At 40.0% G+C, this 18,296-nt stretch overlaps 3 protein-coding genes across 3 annotated transcripts; all 3 read right to left on the reverse strand.

Annotated features, from left to right (window-relative positions):
- Positions 1-1,428: 1,428 nt before the first annotated feature.
- Positions 1,429-3,333, reverse strand: LOC122036593 (elongation factor Tu, chloroplastic-like). Its single transcript, XM_042595961.1, has one exon. It carries the CDS (start codon positions 3,169-3,171, stop codon positions 1,735-1,737), a length of 1,437 nt encoding a protein of 478 aa, XP_042451895.1. The 5' UTR covers positions 3,172-3,333; the 3' UTR covers positions 1,429-1,734.
- Positions 3,334-6,102: 2,769 nt separating this feature from the next.
- On the reverse strand, positions 6,103-8,881 carry LOC122036598 (GDSL esterase/lipase ACHE-like). The gene is made up of 5 exons (XM_042595970.1): positions 8,500-8,881; positions 7,450-7,659; positions 7,193-7,359; positions 6,666-6,936; positions 6,103-6,551 (listed from the first exon to the last, which is right to left on the reverse strand). The coding sequence occupies exons 1-5, from the start codon at positions 8,756-8,758 to the stop codon at positions 6,286-6,288; spliced, it is 1,173 nt and encodes a 390-aa protein (XP_042451904.1). The 5' UTR covers positions 8,759-8,881; the 3' UTR covers positions 6,103-6,285.
- A 346-nt stretch (positions 8,882-9,227) lies between these two features.
- On the reverse strand, positions 9,228-13,896 carry LOC122036594 (serine/threonine-protein kinase STY13-like). The gene is made up of 6 exons (XM_042595962.1): positions 13,303-13,896; positions 13,063-13,195; positions 12,800-12,995; positions 10,023-10,147; positions 9,767-9,925; positions 9,228-9,676 (listed from the first exon to the last, which is right to left on the reverse strand). Exons 1-6 carry the CDS (start codon positions 13,431-13,433, stop codon positions 9,371-9,373), a joined length of 1,050 nt encoding a protein of 349 aa, XP_042451896.1. The 5' UTR covers positions 13,434-13,896; the 3' UTR covers positions 9,228-9,370.
- Between the last annotated feature and the right edge of the window lie 4,400 nt (positions 13,897-18,296).

The raw sequence follows: 18,296 nt of genomic DNA on the forward strand, positions 1-18,296 counted from the left end.
ACATTTCATAATCAATAGTAATTCGTTTCATTTTAAATTATAATTCCATACTTTGATATTAAAAAGAAGGATTTATACTACAATGTACAAGTACGATGATTGCAACCACTCCCCACATATGTTGTCTTTATTGAACGTATAATTGCTATAATATTGTAGTAGCTACTTGGAATGTTAATTGTTATAATATTGTAGTAACTACTTAGAATGTTAACTGCTACAACGCTGTAAAATCTATTTGGAATGTTGGCTGCTACAACATCGTAACAACTATTTCGACGGCTAATTGCTACTACATTATATTATAGCCGCTACTTCGACGGTTAATTGCTACTACATTATATTATAGCAGTTACTTGAAATGTTAAATGCTACAACGATGTAGTAGCTACTTCAACACCTAATTACTACAACATTGTAATAGTTACTTAGAAAGCTAACTGCTACAATGGTGTAGCAACTACTTTGACGACTAGTTGACAACCTCCCGGATTGTCACCGATTGTTACCATATTCAATCAATAATTCCAATGCATGTAACCATAGAATGTAAAATACCTCCTGATCTATATATGAATCAACCATGTAAAGTATATGAAAGAAATAGCATTGGTATAATTGAAAATTTGCAAAATTTAAATCGATGTTTACCACACTGAAAACTTTTAAAAATATTTAACAATCACAAGAACTATCCTCTAAGAAGGTGAAATATATATATATATATATATATATATATATATATATATATATATATATATATATATATATCATCTCGACCTGAATTTCAAGCTAACCAACTCAAAAAACTCAAATTTTTAGAGACAACCTGAGGCAAGTGGACCTTGTCATAATCATGTTTACATTAACTAAAATTGATAAAGCAACATTATATTGGAGGACAAACACTAACTAAATGAACAATATTACTACACATTGAAGAAGGTTTGCTTAGGAGATGTAATTGTCAACTGCACCCATCAACATCTGTGACGACTTCTGCATAGAAAGCTAGTTACCCAAACATTATTTAGATAGATTAACAAATCCATTTCAATGACTTTCAAGAATCATTTGATCAAACAAACTGATGATTATTAAAACAGTAGGGAAAATAGCTACAGAAGCTGTTAAATAATTGACAATGCAACTACCTTTTTATGAAATGGTTCAAACAATTAAAAGAAAGTAAGAGAAAAAAAATAATCTCAAAAGTTATATTTGCAGATAAACTAATCAATCAAAGATATCGGAGATGTGTATAGCCTGGACAAAATCTGAGCAAATACCTAAAGAAAGCATCTCAGTGAAGAACTCGGCAACCACACAACCTTTGCCCTTTGTGTTACATCAATTAAAAACAGAACAAACAACATAAGCTGAACAAAGAAAGAGAACTAAGTTGCCTTACAATTTAGACAAAACAACTAATGTGATCAACGAGGCATTAGCAACTACTTATCCAAACAGTAGTTCAATAGAATAACAGAATTTAGTTGCTATGAATTTTTGGAGAGGCCAATTGACACCAGAGAAAGATCCTTACTGAAAAGGAAGGGAAAAAAAGAAGATGAATAGAGGAACCAAAACAGTAGAATATTTGACAATGTGAGCTGAGGTTAAGTGCATTCAACCTACTTCATGCTTGATCACAAATATTCAAACCTTACTAGCCGAAGATGTGAATTCATCTAGCAACTCAAAGGGGACTACTATAGCCTTACATTTGAGAGTTTATTCGATAATGGACTGTATGACTCCTGCACCAACAGTCTTGCCACCCTCTCTGATCGCAAACCGCATTCCCTGCTCACAGGCCACTGGCATGATAAGCTCGACCACCATCTTGACACGGTCCCCGGGCATGACCATCTTTGCCTCCTCATCCTTGTCATTCATTATGCTAGAAACTTTGCCGTTGACGTCAGTGGTTCTCATGTAGAACTGAGGACGATATCCGGCAAAGAAGGGGGAGTGCCTCCCACCCTCTTCCTTCTTAAGGACATAAACAATGGCGGCAAATTTGGTGTGGGGAGTAATGGTGCCGGGCTTGGCCAACACCATCCCTCTCTGGATGTCCGCCTTCTGTATCCCACGGAGAAGCAGCCCAACATTGTCCCCGGCCATGGCATCATCAAGAGTCTTTTGGAACATCTCGACGCCAGTGACCGTGGTGTTACGCGTCTCCCGGAGGCCAACAATTTCGACTGTCTCACCGACCTTTATGGTGCCACGCTCGATCCGGCCGGTGGCGACAGTGCCACGTCCAGTAATGGAGAAGACGTCTTCGATCGCGAGAAGAAAGGGGAGGTCGGTCTGGCGCTGAGGGACGGGGATGTAGCTGTCGACTGCATCCATGAGTTGGTAGATCTTGTCGACCCAGGGGTTTTCACCGCGCTTGATTTTAGGGTTGCCCATGAGCGCCTCGAGAGCGAGGAGGGCGGATCCGGAAGCGATGGGGACATCGTCGCCAGGGAACTCGTAAGAGGAGAGGAGCTCACGGACCTCGAGCTCGACGAGCTGGAGAAGCTCCTCGTCGTCGACCTGGTCCTGCTTGTTGAGGAAGACGACCATGTTAGGCACGCCGACCTGCTTGGCGAGGAGGATGTGCTCCTTAGTCTGGGGCATTGGGCCGTCCGCACCGGAGACGACGAGGATAGCGCCGTCCATCTGAGCGGCGCCGGTGATCATGTTCTTGACGTAGTCAGCGTGGCCGGGGCAGTCAACGTGGGCGTAGTGACGGGACTCCGTCTCGTACTCGACGGTGGCGGTGTTGATAGTGATGCCACGGGCGCGCTCCTCGGGGGCGGCGTCGATCTCGTCGTACTTCTTGGGGGCGGAGCCACCGACAGCGGCCAGTGCCATGGTGAGGGCGGCGGTTAGGGTGGTCTTGCCATGGTCCACATGGCCGATGGTACCGATGTTGACGTGGGGCTTCTTGCGCTCGAACTTGCCGCGGGCGGCGCGTACGACGAGATGGCCGTGTCGGTGGCGGAGGCGGGGATGGAAGACGGGGGAGGCGCAGAACAAATTCGCGGTGGAGAAGGAGGACGAAGAGAAGAGAAGATTGGCGGCGGCGGCAGCCGAAGGGAACCTAAGGGTTTGGGGCTTGGAATTCGTAGTGGAGGTGGACGAAAGGAGACTCTTCTGGACTGCAAACACGGAAGCCATGGATCGGATGGGGATGGGAGATTTGGAGGTGGCGGAAGAGAACGGCGAAGCTGATGAAATCGGCGGCGTGTCTTCCGATCTCCGATCTCCGATCTCCGCCCTCCCTTTCCGTCCGTAATTGTACTGAGGACGGCGGACTGAAATCGAGAGATAGGGTTTGGCATTTAGCGGAAAGAATAATGACTCAATTAGGACCTTAACAATATCAAATATTCCAATCGGATCCCTAAGAGCAAAGTATTTTGAATCAAATTTTCGAGTTTTAGAAATTATAAAATATAATTGATGCTTGTTCTTGCTATTTAGAATTCGATGTGAGCTTGGCCACTGCGATGCCTCCTTACTTGCTCCCCTTCGCCATTTCTCCTTCCTTTCCAACGTCCGTGGTGAAGCTGAAGCGTATGTCACTGCCCCGTTACATGCATTGAATTGGATTGGTGGTCCATACAAGTGGTGGCTTGCTGGTCCACGGCCATCGACCAGCTTTGAGCAACACTTACTCTGTGCTGTTCAAAGTTACTGAGGGATTCCCATTGTGAGCAGCCTCTTTATGTGTGCCTGGAGGACATGACCGCATGGCGTTCCACTAAAGTTGGGGCAAGGCAAAAGGCATGTTATCTTGCCTTCCAAGTGTTGCATCAATATTCATTTTTTCAGAATCTGAATCAGATCAAAACTGGATGAATTATTATTAATATTGATAGAGAGGTGATTAAGATATTCTTATCATATGTGGCCATGTGAACGGATTTCCACGTAGTATTGATGAACAGTTGTGATTGAACCGATGGTACTTGAGCTATGCACACACTCAAACAAGTACATGGAACGTTAGAGGTCAAAAATCAGGGGAAAAATCCTCGAGATAACCCCTTCAATACTCAAGTCAGGTATTTTTTATTCAGAAGAGCAGTGTACGAAGGAGAAAGATAAGTAGAAGACAAGTGTAAATGTGCAAGGGATCGTATCTGCGCAAGAGAAAGGACCTCACTTTTTATATGACGGTGCGTACCTCTAAAGCCTTACTGATGTTAGGGAATGTCAGGTATTATGACCTGTCTGGTGATGGAGGACGCATGACACCTTTTTGTGGACTGGAATAAGGTTCTATTCACATATGACCGCGGACCGTTAGAATATTCCCTGACATACAACAATTATTCTCTGACAGGTGTTTACGATTCCCTGACCTTGTTGTCGTGTAGCACCCTCTGTCTCGACCGGGTATAAATAGGAGAAGCTCGAGATGGTCAATAGTTGGTCTACTGGAAGGACCAGGCCGGGATATAGTCGAGTTGTGAAAACTCGACCAGTCGGAGCAGGTCAGGCATTACCCCGACTGTCCACCATGTCTCAAATCTGGGTGTCTCAGATCTGGGGTCCTGGTATATGAGAATCCGACCGGGAACCATGTCACTAATGTCGTCAGACGGTCCTACCTTTTCTTTCCCTAACTGCTGACTGTCACGTCACCTTTACCTCTGATTACCCTATCCTCTTAATTTTTAACTATCACATTTCCTTAACTTTTAATTGCCACATTTTATCGAACCTCACCCTTATACACCATATCAAATATAATCAAGGATATCTTATTTAGATCCTCGGCAATTATCTTCAATATTTCTGCACATATTCTTCAATTTTGTATCAGCAGCATCACTCTGAAAATTTTTCCCACCAAGGTTTCTGAATCCTAATTTTTCTTAATATTTTTCAAATCTGTCTTACTTTTCAACAACAATTAATAAAAGGTCAGAACGAATGGATGTGTCTTGCTGTAAAGCAACTAAAAATTGAAAGAAAACTTAAAAATATTTGGAAGTCGAAGACAGACCAAACGCTTGGGTGGTACCACTGTATCAGGTTGGATAAACTATAGAATTGGTCAATTGGATAGATGATGTATTTGAAGTTTTGAACCCATAAAAGTAGAGTGTTTTCAAGTAAAAATGATGGATGATTCACACTAATTCTGCCACCCTATTTTTCCATTAGTTCCTATAATCTCATCAGCGTGACTATAAATTGCAAGCACAATATATCTAGTAGGCTCTAGCCACTGACTAGCTAGAAACCTAGAAATTAAGAGAACAGATCTTAACATTTCATTTCATGGCATCCAAGTTTCTGCAAAATCTATTCAAGTCAGTGACTGAATATCACAGAACTATAAGAGCAAACAAACACAAGCAACTCCTAGTGACAAAACTCTCCATTTAAAGAGAAAAACAAAACAATGGAAACAATAGCAAAAACAAAGATCATCGGACCAGCATGCTCGATTCCCCATCATGGCATTAGTAATCCTTGACTAGATGTAATTAGCTAGGTCACCGAGCCACCATCTGTCCATCTCGATCGACTACCGCTCCGATGAACGCCCGGTGAGAGCAAGAGAAGAACAGCACCAAGGCACAGCAAGCTGCCATAACTTGATCAGGCGAAGCAAGGATAAATTATGAACTAATAAGTGGAAGTGAAGAGGTGATGGAAGGAGAGATATGGAGAAAACAAGAGAGAAGAGAGATCTGCTTTCCTCTGCTAGCTTTATGTTAGTGCATGTTTCACTGCTGCCTTCTCCTTGCATTGCTTTGCACGCATTGAGATGGAAAGCTGTTATTATTAAAGGTCACGCATGCACGGTAGGCTTTTCCCTTTGCCAAAAGGAGGGAGAAAAAGTGAGAGGCTGAATTCTGGTCTTGCGAAAGAGAGCTGGTGCCCTTAAAGTTGTGCAGGCCAAGTTCTCGAATTAACCTCCCAACATCAAATGGAAGTTGAAAATAAGATTACTTAGATGATTGATCATTGGTTATTAATTATGTAGAAATTGTTATCAATGGTTTTAAATGATGTTCTACTTGTTGATTCTAGTAATTGAACGATTTCGTTAACGTTTAGTTAACACTCGCAACGTTCTACAACCGACGATAAGCGCAAGGTTGTTGGATATGAATTTACTACTTGGTGAATTCAAGTGCTTGCAAATGCACTACCACACAAAACCAAAGGGCTAATTTGCTGCTACAATATTAGTTGCACGCAAAAACTCATGCAGCATTATTGATTAGCAGCCGAAGTGAAACAAGGCAGGCAGAGGTGTAGTAGTAGCTCTCAGTGAGCCTGCCTTTGACATGCCATTCTCAAAGGGGTTGGTGGGTCTGAGAATGCACCCTCCACTATTTGATCATACACCCATTTGTTGGCGGCCTCAGTATAGTGAACTCCATCCCAGCATATCCTCTTCAAAGGATTCTTGCACGCCTTCCCAATCATAACCTCGGTGCCGTTCACTACGGCCTTAGAACCACAACCCCAGTGGAAGTTGTAGTTGTACTTGCCACCGTGCCCACAGCAAGAGACAAGAGGGTGTTCAAAGCCTACACATTATTGGATAACATAAGTGCTGAAACAGTAAGGGCATTTCATTGACTTGCAAATCAAGATATAAGTTCAAATCTTTAGCTTGAATGAAACCCATGTTCAAGCCTTACCGTGCATCTTGGCTTGGCTTATGAGTTTGAACTTCACAGAGTAGACATCAACATAGGTGAATACGGCATTAGGGAGGTCTTTTCTGAGTTTGATTACAGTTTGCTTAAGCTCGGCGTTAAACAGCTGAGCCACTTCATTAAATGGAGTTCCGCAGCCAATGTGGTCGACCTCAGGTGCTCTGATAGGAAATCGGTCTATAACATAAGGCAAACAACCAAAGGGACCTGTGTTATGGATCCAAAAGTACCTTCCTCCTTGGCCATAGACACTCTGCATCAACTCATTGGAGAAATTGTATGTGATCACACTTTGTGTTCATAGCTAAGTCAAAACTATATATAATTACATTACAAAGCAGATTACATCCTACCAAACGTAGCCTTACATTTGTCTCTGTGGATGTTATCAGTATCAATATCTAGCAGCGTCATATATGAAAGATTTTTACCTTTTTCAAACATTCAACAGGGAAATATAAAACAACTAGATGCATGCAACTCGTGTAGAATCTCTATAGTTTCGTTACCTTTATGACAATAGTGAATTTATCAAGGATATCAGGGATAGTTGCTTTCACTTCCTCGGTAGTCATGTTATTGACATAGCCTGAAGTGAGGTCATTTTGGCCGATGTCGAAAGTATACAGAGCCCTAGAGAAGTAGTCCTCTCGAGGTAATACATCTCTAAATGTCCCTGCAGAGGAACATAGATCGGTTGGCATGTTTGCACATCATAACATGGAAATATGGTTCTTTGAGATGAATGTGCATGGCTAGTACTTGCCTTTCTCATAAGCTATCTGAGATCTAGATTTGAACTGTGTAAACTGCCAGGTTTGAACATCCAAAGAGAAAGGACTGTACCCAGTTTGGAAAAGAGTTGCATTTTGTCTTCGAATGGTCGATCCTGCCGTAGCGAAGTTAGCTCCGTGGGAGAAATTTGCTTCTATTGAATTGAGATATGCACTGAGAAAAGGAAGCCCAATGCCCTGAGCTGTTAAACAAAGGTAATGTAAGAAGTTGAACATTCTTATAAACAATATTCTCTCTTTTTCAAGAGTTCATGTGATTTTACTTTTCAGAGAAATGTAATTCAAGTATGCATCACCATTTTCAGTAGAAAGAACTTGAAGATGAATAGAAAAGCATTGACATTGTTTGTTATTTTGTAGCCCACTTTGGTCAATGGTGACAAAAGATGAATTCGTTCGGTCGTAGCACCCCTGTCAATCCATGTCAGGATCAACACGAAGGAGATAAATTACGAGTGATTACTGGTCTTTTAAATAGTGACTAACACACAAAAGAAACATTTACCTCAACTTTACCGAGATTCAAATCTTAAATCTCATGATAACAACATCTCATACCCTAACCACTAGATCGTCCAGATCGTCCGAATAGACATAGCCCACTTTGGTCAAGGACATACTCGAGGAAGTCGCACGGCATTAAACTTGAAATTTGAATACTGTCCGTCCGTTGTGCTCTAGGACAATAAAAGAGGATCATGATTGCGTTTCCAATTCATGCTACAAATCTGGATCCACTCGACCGCCCCGAAAAGTCACACCTCTTGGTGACTTTTCGCATCGTTAATAGTTAAATAACGTACAAATGTCTATCATCAAATCTTTATCGGTTTGTCGGTTTCGCAATGTTCGAACTAAAATTATTCAAATCAATAAATAAATAAATCAAGAACGGACAAGAACTTTAAAGCGGCTTCCGCGTTAAAAAAGAAAAAAAAAATCAAACTTTTTGTTTCAATCTTTTTCTCTCGTAGTCGCTTCCTTTGTAGTAAAATTAAGAGAATGCATAAGGAAATGCGCACCGATGAAGTCGACGATGAGGCGGCCATCGCAGTACCTGCCGGCAGGCGCTCCGAAGAAGGTCTCTCCGTGCGGCGGAGGGGCCGCGCCGAACGCCGCCGACAGTCCTCCGGTGTCGGAGTTGGAGTCGCCGAAGTTGAAGACGGCGGGGAAGGCGCAGGGCGAGGCGGACGGAGCGGAGTCGTCGGCCAGTAGAAAGGAAGAACAGAGCAGAAGTTGCAGCGAGGAAGCGAGAAGGCGAGCGTAGCGATGGGCCGCCATTGGAGATTTGGTGGAGTGGGAAAGGAAGAGGAAGAGAAGGGAAAGAAAGAGTTTGTATTGCAGTGTGTATTGTATTGTATTGTACAGGCTTCTTGGCGGTGATGAAAATGATAAAGAGAGAGAAAATATAGCAGTGATGAATCACGTGTCATCGGGAAGGACAACAACATGGACATGAATTATCAACCTATCTCTGACCGTTGAAAAATATAATAGATAGATCGGTAAATCTATTTAATCAGAATTTAACTGTGAATTGTGAAGAGTATATTTTGAAGAGAATTTAACTGTAATTAATATATAAAGATAATATTATTAAAATATTTTTAATAATAATTTACAATGCATATTTTAACTGGTCAAATTCTGATCAGATAATTTCAGTTGTCATTGAAGAGTCCAAAATAACTGCACCTGATCTCTAAATTTAAGGAACTCAGCCAATTTGTGCAGGCAATTTACCCAAATGTGAAAATAATTTCAACCTCATAAACGAGGTGATTTTATTCCTAACAAATGCGTAGGAAGCAGCAAATAGCAGTGTTAGCAGATGCATGCCTGAGAATTCACTAATCAATTCGGAAAGCTTAAAGGTTTATTTGTAGAAGGTGACTAAAAACACTGGCCAAAGCAAGAAAATCCTTTGCTATCCCTAGCATCCTTTGCAATATCATCCGTTTCATCGCGAGATGCCATCAATGAACTTGTGCCGGGAGATTCAGGCGGCAAGACCACATTTTCTGAATTGAAGGCATGTGATGAAACAACATATTCAGGCGGTGAAAGAGTAGAAAGATAATGTAGAAGCATCTGAATTATTTGGCTAAAGTTGGGACGTGCATTTGGGTCCTCTTGCCAGCAAGAAGTTAAGATTAGAGCCAGTTCCTCAGGAAGGTCATCCGCACTTGGCCTGAAGTTCTAAGATCAGAAAAGAGAGAGTTCAATTTCAATAATGCTAACTACAAAGATCTGAATTGAAGTCATCCGCAGGATTACCAAGTGAACTACCTTGAAAGCAGCTGCGTAGGCTGCTTGCAGGTTGGACATGCCTTCAAAAGGAAGCCGATTGTGAAGCAACTCCCATAGCACAATCGCAAAGCTGTATACATCCACCTTATGATTGTAATGTTTCTTCTCTCCTTGCCTTAATGTGACCGTGCTGTATAACTGTACAGTAGTTTTTGTTGGTTATCATTTAGAAATTTGACACAGTATCCAGCAATAGATTGAATATCCAAGCATTTATGCAAGCATTATAATGCACCTCAGGGGCCATCCAACGGTATGTTCCTGTTTCAGCAGTCATCATCTCCGTTAATGTTTCTTCTCTGGCCAAACCAAGATCGACAAGTTTCACTGCCCTCTCATCTGCAGTCAATAGCAAGTTCTCTGACAAGGAGACAATGGTAGAGATGTGAAAAGATAATTCGTTAAGAAACAAAAGGTTAAAGTTCATTCTACGGTTGAAAAGTAGTTAGCATAAGCATACAAATTGTGTAGATACATGAACCATATCATAGAAATCAAAGCTTTATAACTGAAAAAAAAAAATCCATAAAACCAAGTGACCCTATGCAGACCTTGATGACAATTCTTCTACAAGGCAAACGCAAGTGTGTAGGGTTAATGACATTGCGGGTCTACTTTATTGGTTTTCATCTGGAAGTCGACTGTATATAAGAAGAATGGCACTATTTTTCTATCCTAAAAGGTGCAGCGCCCCTGGGAATCATATATTTCAGAGTGACATCTTTAAATCTAACATGTTCCTAATAAATACCCATGCTACCAAATTAATTATTCAACATTAGTATTTGTGCCAAATTAACAAATAACCCTGTTGATGTACTCTTTGATAACATCAACAACTGAAAAAGATCAATTCATATAGAACAATGTGCTAAAGCTCATTCAGGAGTGTCAAATACCAAACGTATTATGACATTATTTATACCATTGAGGTATCTAAATGCATGAAAACTGATATATTCAAGAGTTAAGTTACCATTTCCTATCCAGGTTAAATCTTCAATGACTTTTTAGGTACTATATTATTAAAATTCTTTCATCCTAAATCATCAAACACTATGCAGTCCTCTTTGCTCCACATCTGTTCAGCTTATATCATCTTGATGTCTTCCTCATACACTTTCATCTTCACTGATATCCAGATCGGTGTATTTCATTATATATAAGACTTAAGAAAGCTTCATTTGCTAAATATCAATCACACAAGCTGTCATAGACTCTTTTCCGTTTCAACTACTTAGTCTGTATCCTAAGCATTGTATCTTAATTTTTCTTTGGTGTTGAGCATTAGATCAAACTCTGTACAATTTCTACAATTCAATTATTTATCCACTTGTTTAGTATTACAGAAGTTATATTTCATATAATTCAATTTTAGTTCTACTCGATATCTTATTTTCTGAAACATTCAGCTCAGAATTCAAATATTTATTTATCTTCACTAAACTCTCATTAATTAACATAATAGAAGCAATCAATTAACTAGCATAATATGAACAAGAAGTAGCATATAAAGTGGAGTTTTATTTGAATATGACAAGTTAATCTAGTATCAATATAAAATGTATGGACTTAGAGATAACAATTGATGCAGAAAGTCCATTGGCCTGATAATTGAATAGTTCTGTCACAAGAAACTATATTATAATGTATGTCAACTATTACATTGATATAAGTATTAGACACTAGTTTGTTTCTAAAATTGACCACAACAATTGTTGGTATTGACAATATATTATGTTGAATTTTTGAAGTGTTATGTGAGACTTAGAGATTTGGAGAAGTTTTTTCCAGCTTAAAGCACAAAAAAAAAAAAAAAACTTAAAAATGGAATATATTTGCATTTGATCTGGCAAGAAACGGAGAAATGCAGTCAATTTTTCAAGTTTTTTTTTTTAAAAAATGAGCGGTATATATGTTTCTAAAAAAAGCAAAGAGAAAAAAGGAATACATATAACTTACACTCTTCCACCATGGATTTATGTCATTACCACTTAATCTTTTCACATTGAAAATCAGAATAATAATGAAAAGAAATTTATATATTAAACTAGAAACTAAGATGAGGCTATTTTGTCAAAACAAGGATCTAGGTCCTGTGGTGTATATTGCTACAAAAAGGACTAGTTCTGGTTTAGACACATAGCTCAGACTAAACTGAAATCAAATCTAGGTTTAAGTTGTTTCCATATGTTACATGTCTCTTGTACAGCCATCATTTGTTACTTCCATCCAGTCTTGATTCTCTTCTGAAACATTCTACTAATGATAATAACAAATTCCTATAGATCATCTAGTACGAACCAACTTCTTTCCCTTGATTCCCTTCCAGATCATTTAAGTGGATGATATCTGCAGATTTATAACCCTTAACCAAAAGATACAGTAGGTACATGCGCCAATGGATTCATATTTGTAATGAGACTTCACGTTGAAAACCTAATTGGATCATTAATCCATTACCATACTCACTTATATTCTCAAATTCTCCGTAGATGTACCAGAAATGCCCATTGGCTAAAAATAAAAGAAAATAGCATTGATGGTTTTAGATGTTATAAGCAAGCACCCCTTTTCAGCAAAGAATTGAATGAACATGCGTTTTTACACTTCAAAAATGATTGCAAGCTAATATTAGAATTAGACATTGAAATCCTTATCTAATTTATATCTTCTTAATCTTTCAACAGAGAGATAATTTTGCTCAAGAAATCTTAAAGATTCTTTTCCATCTTATTATAGCATAAAACTATCAAGTGCATTCAATCAATTTCCATTCCCCTGCATACTTTGACGAAAAATAGTTCAAGGACTAAGTAACAGAATCTTCATCACATAGCTAAAACATGCATACAAGTGCTGCCTTAGTCACAACACTAGCTGACTGATGTATATGTTTAAGCTAATGTTTCGCCACTGAGAAACACACTATGCACTGAAGTGACAGACAAAATAATGTACTAGGAAATATTCAGAAATAAAGATGAAAAAAAAAAAAGAAGGAAAAATTACCAGGCTTCAAATCACGATGGATGATCCCATGAGAATGCAAGCACTCCATAGCTCGAGCTATATCCAATGCAAAGGCAACTGCAACACGAGGCTCCAACTTCCTAGGCCTCATGTTTATCAAGTACTTGCGCAGTGATCCTCCAAGAAGAAGCTCAGTTACTACCACCATCACAGGTTCCATGCAAGCTCCAATAAACTGAAAGTTCCACAGCATCCATTAGCAAAAGAAATAAAGAGAGATAGTCGCCATTGGCGAAATCAACCTTCACGAGGTTTTTGTGCTGAACACGGGAGAGCAACGTCACTTCCCGCATGAACCTCCCCTCCCTCTTCGTTGCCTCCTCGGGGTTGTCCCCTTTGTGCATGACCTTGACAGCCACATTTTGGTTCTTATACCTACACACCATGGCGTCGATAGGACCCAAAGCTCCTCAAAAAATAGTTCGAGAAAAAAAAAATCATAGAATGGCCAAGAAGGGGCTGATCTCAGCCTAGCAACTCACTTTCCTTCGTACACCTTCGCGTGAGCGCCTTCCCCGATCTTGGGCCCGACGAACAGCAACTTAGGGTCGATGAGCCACTTCGGATCTAGGCGGCACTCCTCGAGAGGGAAGAAGCCGTTCCCAGATTCCATCTCCGCGGCCGATTAAGAAGATCTAGCATCTACTGCTTCTCACAGTAAATTATACAAGCAGAAAAAGGGCATCTCAATCGCAGGACATGGAGTCCACTACAAAATCACTCCTTTTCCACTCTCCGCAGCTGCTAATTCACTGAATTTGGGCATCAAAACGAGCTCTGCGCCTCTGCTCGCCTCCGTCCCCAAGCTCATGCCACTGCATCGCAGAAAAATTCTATCACGAGTACAACGATCCAGCAGCACTTTCATGTCTCCCCGAGCCCATGACGAGGCCAACAAGAACCACTATCAACACCAATCCACTCTAAGCTCCCCTCCTCCCCTTGTTCCAAAAAGAACGGAACGGAAATCCGTCCAAGTGAAGCCGTCCAAGTGAAGAAGAGAGGAGATGGAGGGAGGAATCATGCCCTAGTAATATCACCCTCTGCCTTGCGCTTAATCATCACCTTACCGCTTATGTATTTATTTTCTTTACTAACTCTATTCTTGTCAACGCCCAAAATTAGTATCATGACTAACCAACCTACACAAGTTAATTGATCAAATCTGTCTTAATTGACTAATCTAATTACAAAATTACTATACTATACTAATCTTAAATTTTATTTACTTTCCCATATCAGTTGAGTCATGTTTCATTTGTATAAATAATGGCGAATGACACTCAAATTAATTCTCATATATCGATATGTTCAAAACAATGTGTTAATCTTCTTGTTTAGGAAGAGAATGAAAAGTAAAAAAAAAACATGGAGAGACAGAGAGAGACACATCGTACACAGGTTGCAATCAAATTAAGGCAGCATGAAATAAAGTCGGTGTGAACGATCATGTCAATCGATTTTTATCGGTCTAAGAAGTTGACTAAATCAGCCTGGTCCACAAGTGTAGCGTTTGTATTGTTGATTTAGTTGGAGTAAATAAATTATAGGAGAATCAAGTCTTAATCCATTGTTTATTGGACAGAAAATGGCCCCAAAGGATAAAATGTCAATCCATCGTAGTTGACTTTTGACAAAATTTTGTTTGCTGAAACTTTTTATCCTGTGGAATGGATTTATTCCTGCGCCAAGATCTCAGAGAAGGAGTCGTCTGTGAGTTGGGAGATGTGTGGACTGGAGTCATCAGAATCGTACCACCAGTGAGCTGGATAAGGATGATAATGAAAACTAATTTTAAATTAATTTTAATTAATTAAAATGTATTGTATTTGATATTACAACATCGATGTGAATGAAATAATAAATTTAATACTTCTAAATTTATAATATTTATTGCTATATTTATAAATTATATATCACATTTAACTTTTTATTATTATTTAAATAATTTATATAAATAAATTTATTAACTTTAATATATATATATCAATGAAAGAATTATTTTGTATTCTATTTCTTTTCTTAATCAGTTAGTTGGAGCCATATTCTCTTTCTTTTAATTTTCCTTTTCTGAATTTTTATTACATATGTTACAAGAGTTTTTACATCAAGATTTGATATCATCGTCTACCGTGACAACTTCTATAATGACAATGACAACTTTGACAATAACAATGTTTCTTCTCCTTTCATTAACAAGTCTTTTTCGTCGACCGACGATAGCAATTTCAATAACATTAATTAGCAAGCTAAAATTGTTATGTGTTCATTTTATTATTTTTCTTTTGTGTTTTTTTTCCTTCTCCGTTGTTTTTTTTTCCGTTTATGTTAGACCCAAAAAAAGCGAACAAAAAGTAGAAAAATAAAACAGAGTAAAAAAATAATCTTCTGTCAATTCGACTGAGATCTCTATGTCATCACAAAATACATCTTTTCCTTTTCATATGGTTCTTTCTTTTTCCGTTAAGATTGATCATGATAACTATTTACTTTGGAAATTACAATTTCTTCCTTTACTTTATATTCATAGCTTACTTGGTCATGTTGATGTTACTTCATCTCCACCTTAATAAGATTATTTATTTTATGCTATTTGGTTTAAGAAGAATCTGTTGACGCAGCGGGGTCGGTAAGAGGAGATGAATTGTCTGTAAAACAAAATACTTTTCTCGATCTTTCAACTCAAATTAGTAGTAACAGTATAATTATAACGAGTAAATTAAACAACAAAAAAAAATGAAAGAAGAGGCACAAGATTTACTTGGTTATAATCTACTTGATTGTTAATCCAAGACAAATGAAAAGATCTAAAAGTCTCCTTTAATGAAGGCGGAAAAGTCTCTTGCACTCGTTGAATGCTCAAATAGTTGTTAGGAAATGAATACTAGAGTTGATTCTTAATTTCTAGGTCTAGGAGTATTTTTATAACCCTTGAAAAATCTTATCCGTAACTGGAAGGCGCCTCCAACGACACTTTTGTCAGTCGAAGGCGCCCTCCAAGTTGATTGAAGGTGAAGGCGCCTTCCACCAGAAAGGCGCGAGGACGCCTTCAATCCACATGAAGGTGCCTTCAGCAACTTTTTCTAAGCTCCAATTCTTCTCCTTTGGCTCTTTACTGCTCCGGTCACTTGGGTGATTTCAACCAATCGGAACAGGGCTCACCCGAACCCATTTTCCCGCCTTCTTCTCGAGCAGTCTTCCTCCCTCACTTCTCATCCCGCCTTTTCCAAATTTTTAAAATACTTCATATGTTCCACAATATCCTCCAAAAATTTCAAATTCCCAAAGTTCTCAAAATTTTTTGACGAATCCAAGTAAAGTCGTCCCAGCTCCATTTTATATGTATCCACCCCAAGATTGGTCAACCATGGGTAGCCAACTTTGAATGTCTTATCCTTACTTATTTTCTCCTACTCAACCACTAGTTATACTTTCGAATGAATCAAGGACTACTATTGATCCATCTATCATTGACAAAGACTCTCTAACACCATCATTTGTTCAAGCAACTCAGTGGTCACCACACTCATCACAAGAAGAACATGAATTTAAACCGGAGAAAAATGAATTGAAACAAAGATTTTGGTTTCTTGATGACGTGATCCTTGCGAAGTCATGGACAACTATCAGTCCAGATGCAATCATTGGTAATGACTAGAAGGATCAATTTTTTTTGAAAACGTATAGCTAATTACTATAACAAGCATCGCCCGACTTGATCTATGACGAGAAGCTATCAGCCGCTTAAATACATTATTATAGGTTTACACCGATGGTAAATGAATTTTCTGCAACCTATAATAATTTTTATACTCATCGTCAAAAGCGGTTGAAATGACAAGAATGTGTTGGAGAATACACTGAAGATGTGGAAACCAACAACAATAACAAGGATTTTAAGTATATGCATGTGTCAAGGGTTCTCAAAGAGTATAAGAAATATACTCCACAATCAGTTGCTCATTACTCTAACAAGAAGGCATGGACATCCGAATCAGGGGTAAACACTTCAGCATCAAATCTAGATACGAGTGTTGATTTGGATGACTTAGAAGTTCGCATCCGTCCGATAAGACAAAAGGCAACGAAAAGGAAGTGCAAATCCAAAGTTATAGAGGGCGACACAATAGAATATAACATCGATAAAGAATAGTAATATATTAAAGAATATCAAATATAAAAAATGATTTTACAGGAGTCGAGATCTTTCATAAGGATTATGGAATTCTTATGAAGGATACTAACGAGATGACACTAGGACAACTTTCTTTACATGAGAAAATTGTAATAAATTAAATAGAAACATGACATGGTATAGATGTATTTATGTTTATTTTTATATATTATTATAATTTATATCTTTTTGCTATAATATTTGATCCTGCAACAAAACCGAGCCGGGAGGGGTGTCCCGGCGACGGCCCTCCGACGCTCAAGTCAGGCGAGGAACAACAAAGAGGTGGCTTCAGAGATCCAGACTAGCGTACCTCCGGTGAAGAAATGGAGGCCTTATATAGACCTCTCGAAGGAGCCTGGGCGCGCCAATCAAAGCAATCTCCTGCTTTCGACCATGCCCAGGTATGGGTCTGTCAGAAGGGCATCCATAAGGCCATACCGCTACTGTATCGACCTCTTCGTGATGTGACGGCGAGATCCTCCATCGTGCAGACTTGTGTATGGCATAATCATCAGACACGCCTTTGCTGACGTCCCATATCCCGAGCCGAACGAATAGGTCGCTCGGCTAACCTTTGTATCCTCGCCCTTATCCTGGCTGAGCGGACCACCCGCTCGGCCATGTCCTGAGCCGAACGGACCACCCGTTTGGCCCTTCAGTTCCAGCAGGGTAGATACCCGCTCGGCCATTCGGTTCTCCCGCCTTGGCGTCGGAAACCCAAACCCATGGCTGGGTTATCTCTGTCTCCGCTCGGACCTACTTAACGCGGCCATTACCCGTTTGGCCAGCCTTCCATCCGTCCTTAGGCTGGGACCCTTCAGGAAGTGGGTCCCCCATTCTTACCGCCGGATCACTTGCCTCCCCTTCAAGTCTAGTCGAAGGAGGTAGTGAGTCCGACTGACTGGACTATGTGTCCGAGCGGGCGGTCGTCGCCTTACCGTCGCTTATAATATCCCTTGAGCCGTTCGGCACTTATACCAAATTCAGCCGCTCAGCTCTTCGTTTTGGATGTCTTGGCGCTCAACGTGGATGTTTGCTTGTCTAAATCTTCTCGAAGATCGCGCAAATTCATTTCATTAAGTCGAAGCGTGCGCGGTATGGACGCATTAATTGCGTCGAATCGCTCAGCGCCACGCGTCGACCATCGCGCGGCGGCGGCGTTACTTACGATGGGACGTCATCGTTTGAAATGGACGGCCCGATAGCGTCCTTGTTTCTCGTGACCTGGATCGGACGGCGGAGGCCGACCGGCCTCGGCCGTATAAAGCCTCAAGCCCCCTCCTTGGCCGCATGCTTGCT

This window comes from Zingiber officinale, unplaced genomic scaffold (genome assembly GCF_018446385.1).
Source record: "Zingiber officinale cultivar Zhangliang unplaced genomic scaffold, Zo_v1.1 ctg178, whole genome shotgun sequence".
Classification (NCBI taxonomy): domain Eukaryota; kingdom Viridiplantae; phylum Streptophyta; class Magnoliopsida; order Zingiberales; family Zingiberaceae; genus Zingiber; species Zingiber officinale.

Excerpts from the sequence above, each read along its gene's own strand:
- LOC122036593 (XM_042595961.1), bottom strand. The coding sequence starts at position 3,171 with ATGGCTTCCGTGTTTGCAGTCCAGAAGAGTCTCCTTTCGTCCACCTCC.
- LOC122036598 (XM_042595970.1), bottom strand. The coding sequence starts at position 8,758 with ATGGCGGCCCATCGCTACGCTCGCCTTCTCGCTTCCTCGCTGCAACTT. Across the intron at positions 7,660-8,499 it reads CCTCATCGTCGACTTCATCG|CTCAGGGCATTGGGCTTCCT; the intron begins GTGCGCATTTCC and ends TTTGTTTAACAG. Across the intron at positions 6,552-6,665 it reads AAGCCAAGCCAAGATGCACG|GCTTTGAACACCCTCTTGTC; the intron begins GTAAGGCTTGAA and ends AATAATGTGTAG.
- LOC122036594 (XM_042595962.1), bottom strand. The coding sequence starts at position 13,433 with ATGGAATCTGGGAACGGCTTCTTCCCTCTCGAGGAGTGCCGCCTAGAT. Across the intron at positions 12,996-13,062 it reads AGCACAAAAACCTCGTGAAG|TTTATTGGAGCTTGCATGGA; the intron begins GTTGATTTCGCC and ends TGGAACTTTCAG. Across the intron at positions 9,677-9,766 it reads CCTACGCAGCTGCTTTCAAG|AACTTCAGGCCAAGTGCGGA; the intron begins GTAGTTCACTTG and ends TTCTGATCTTAG.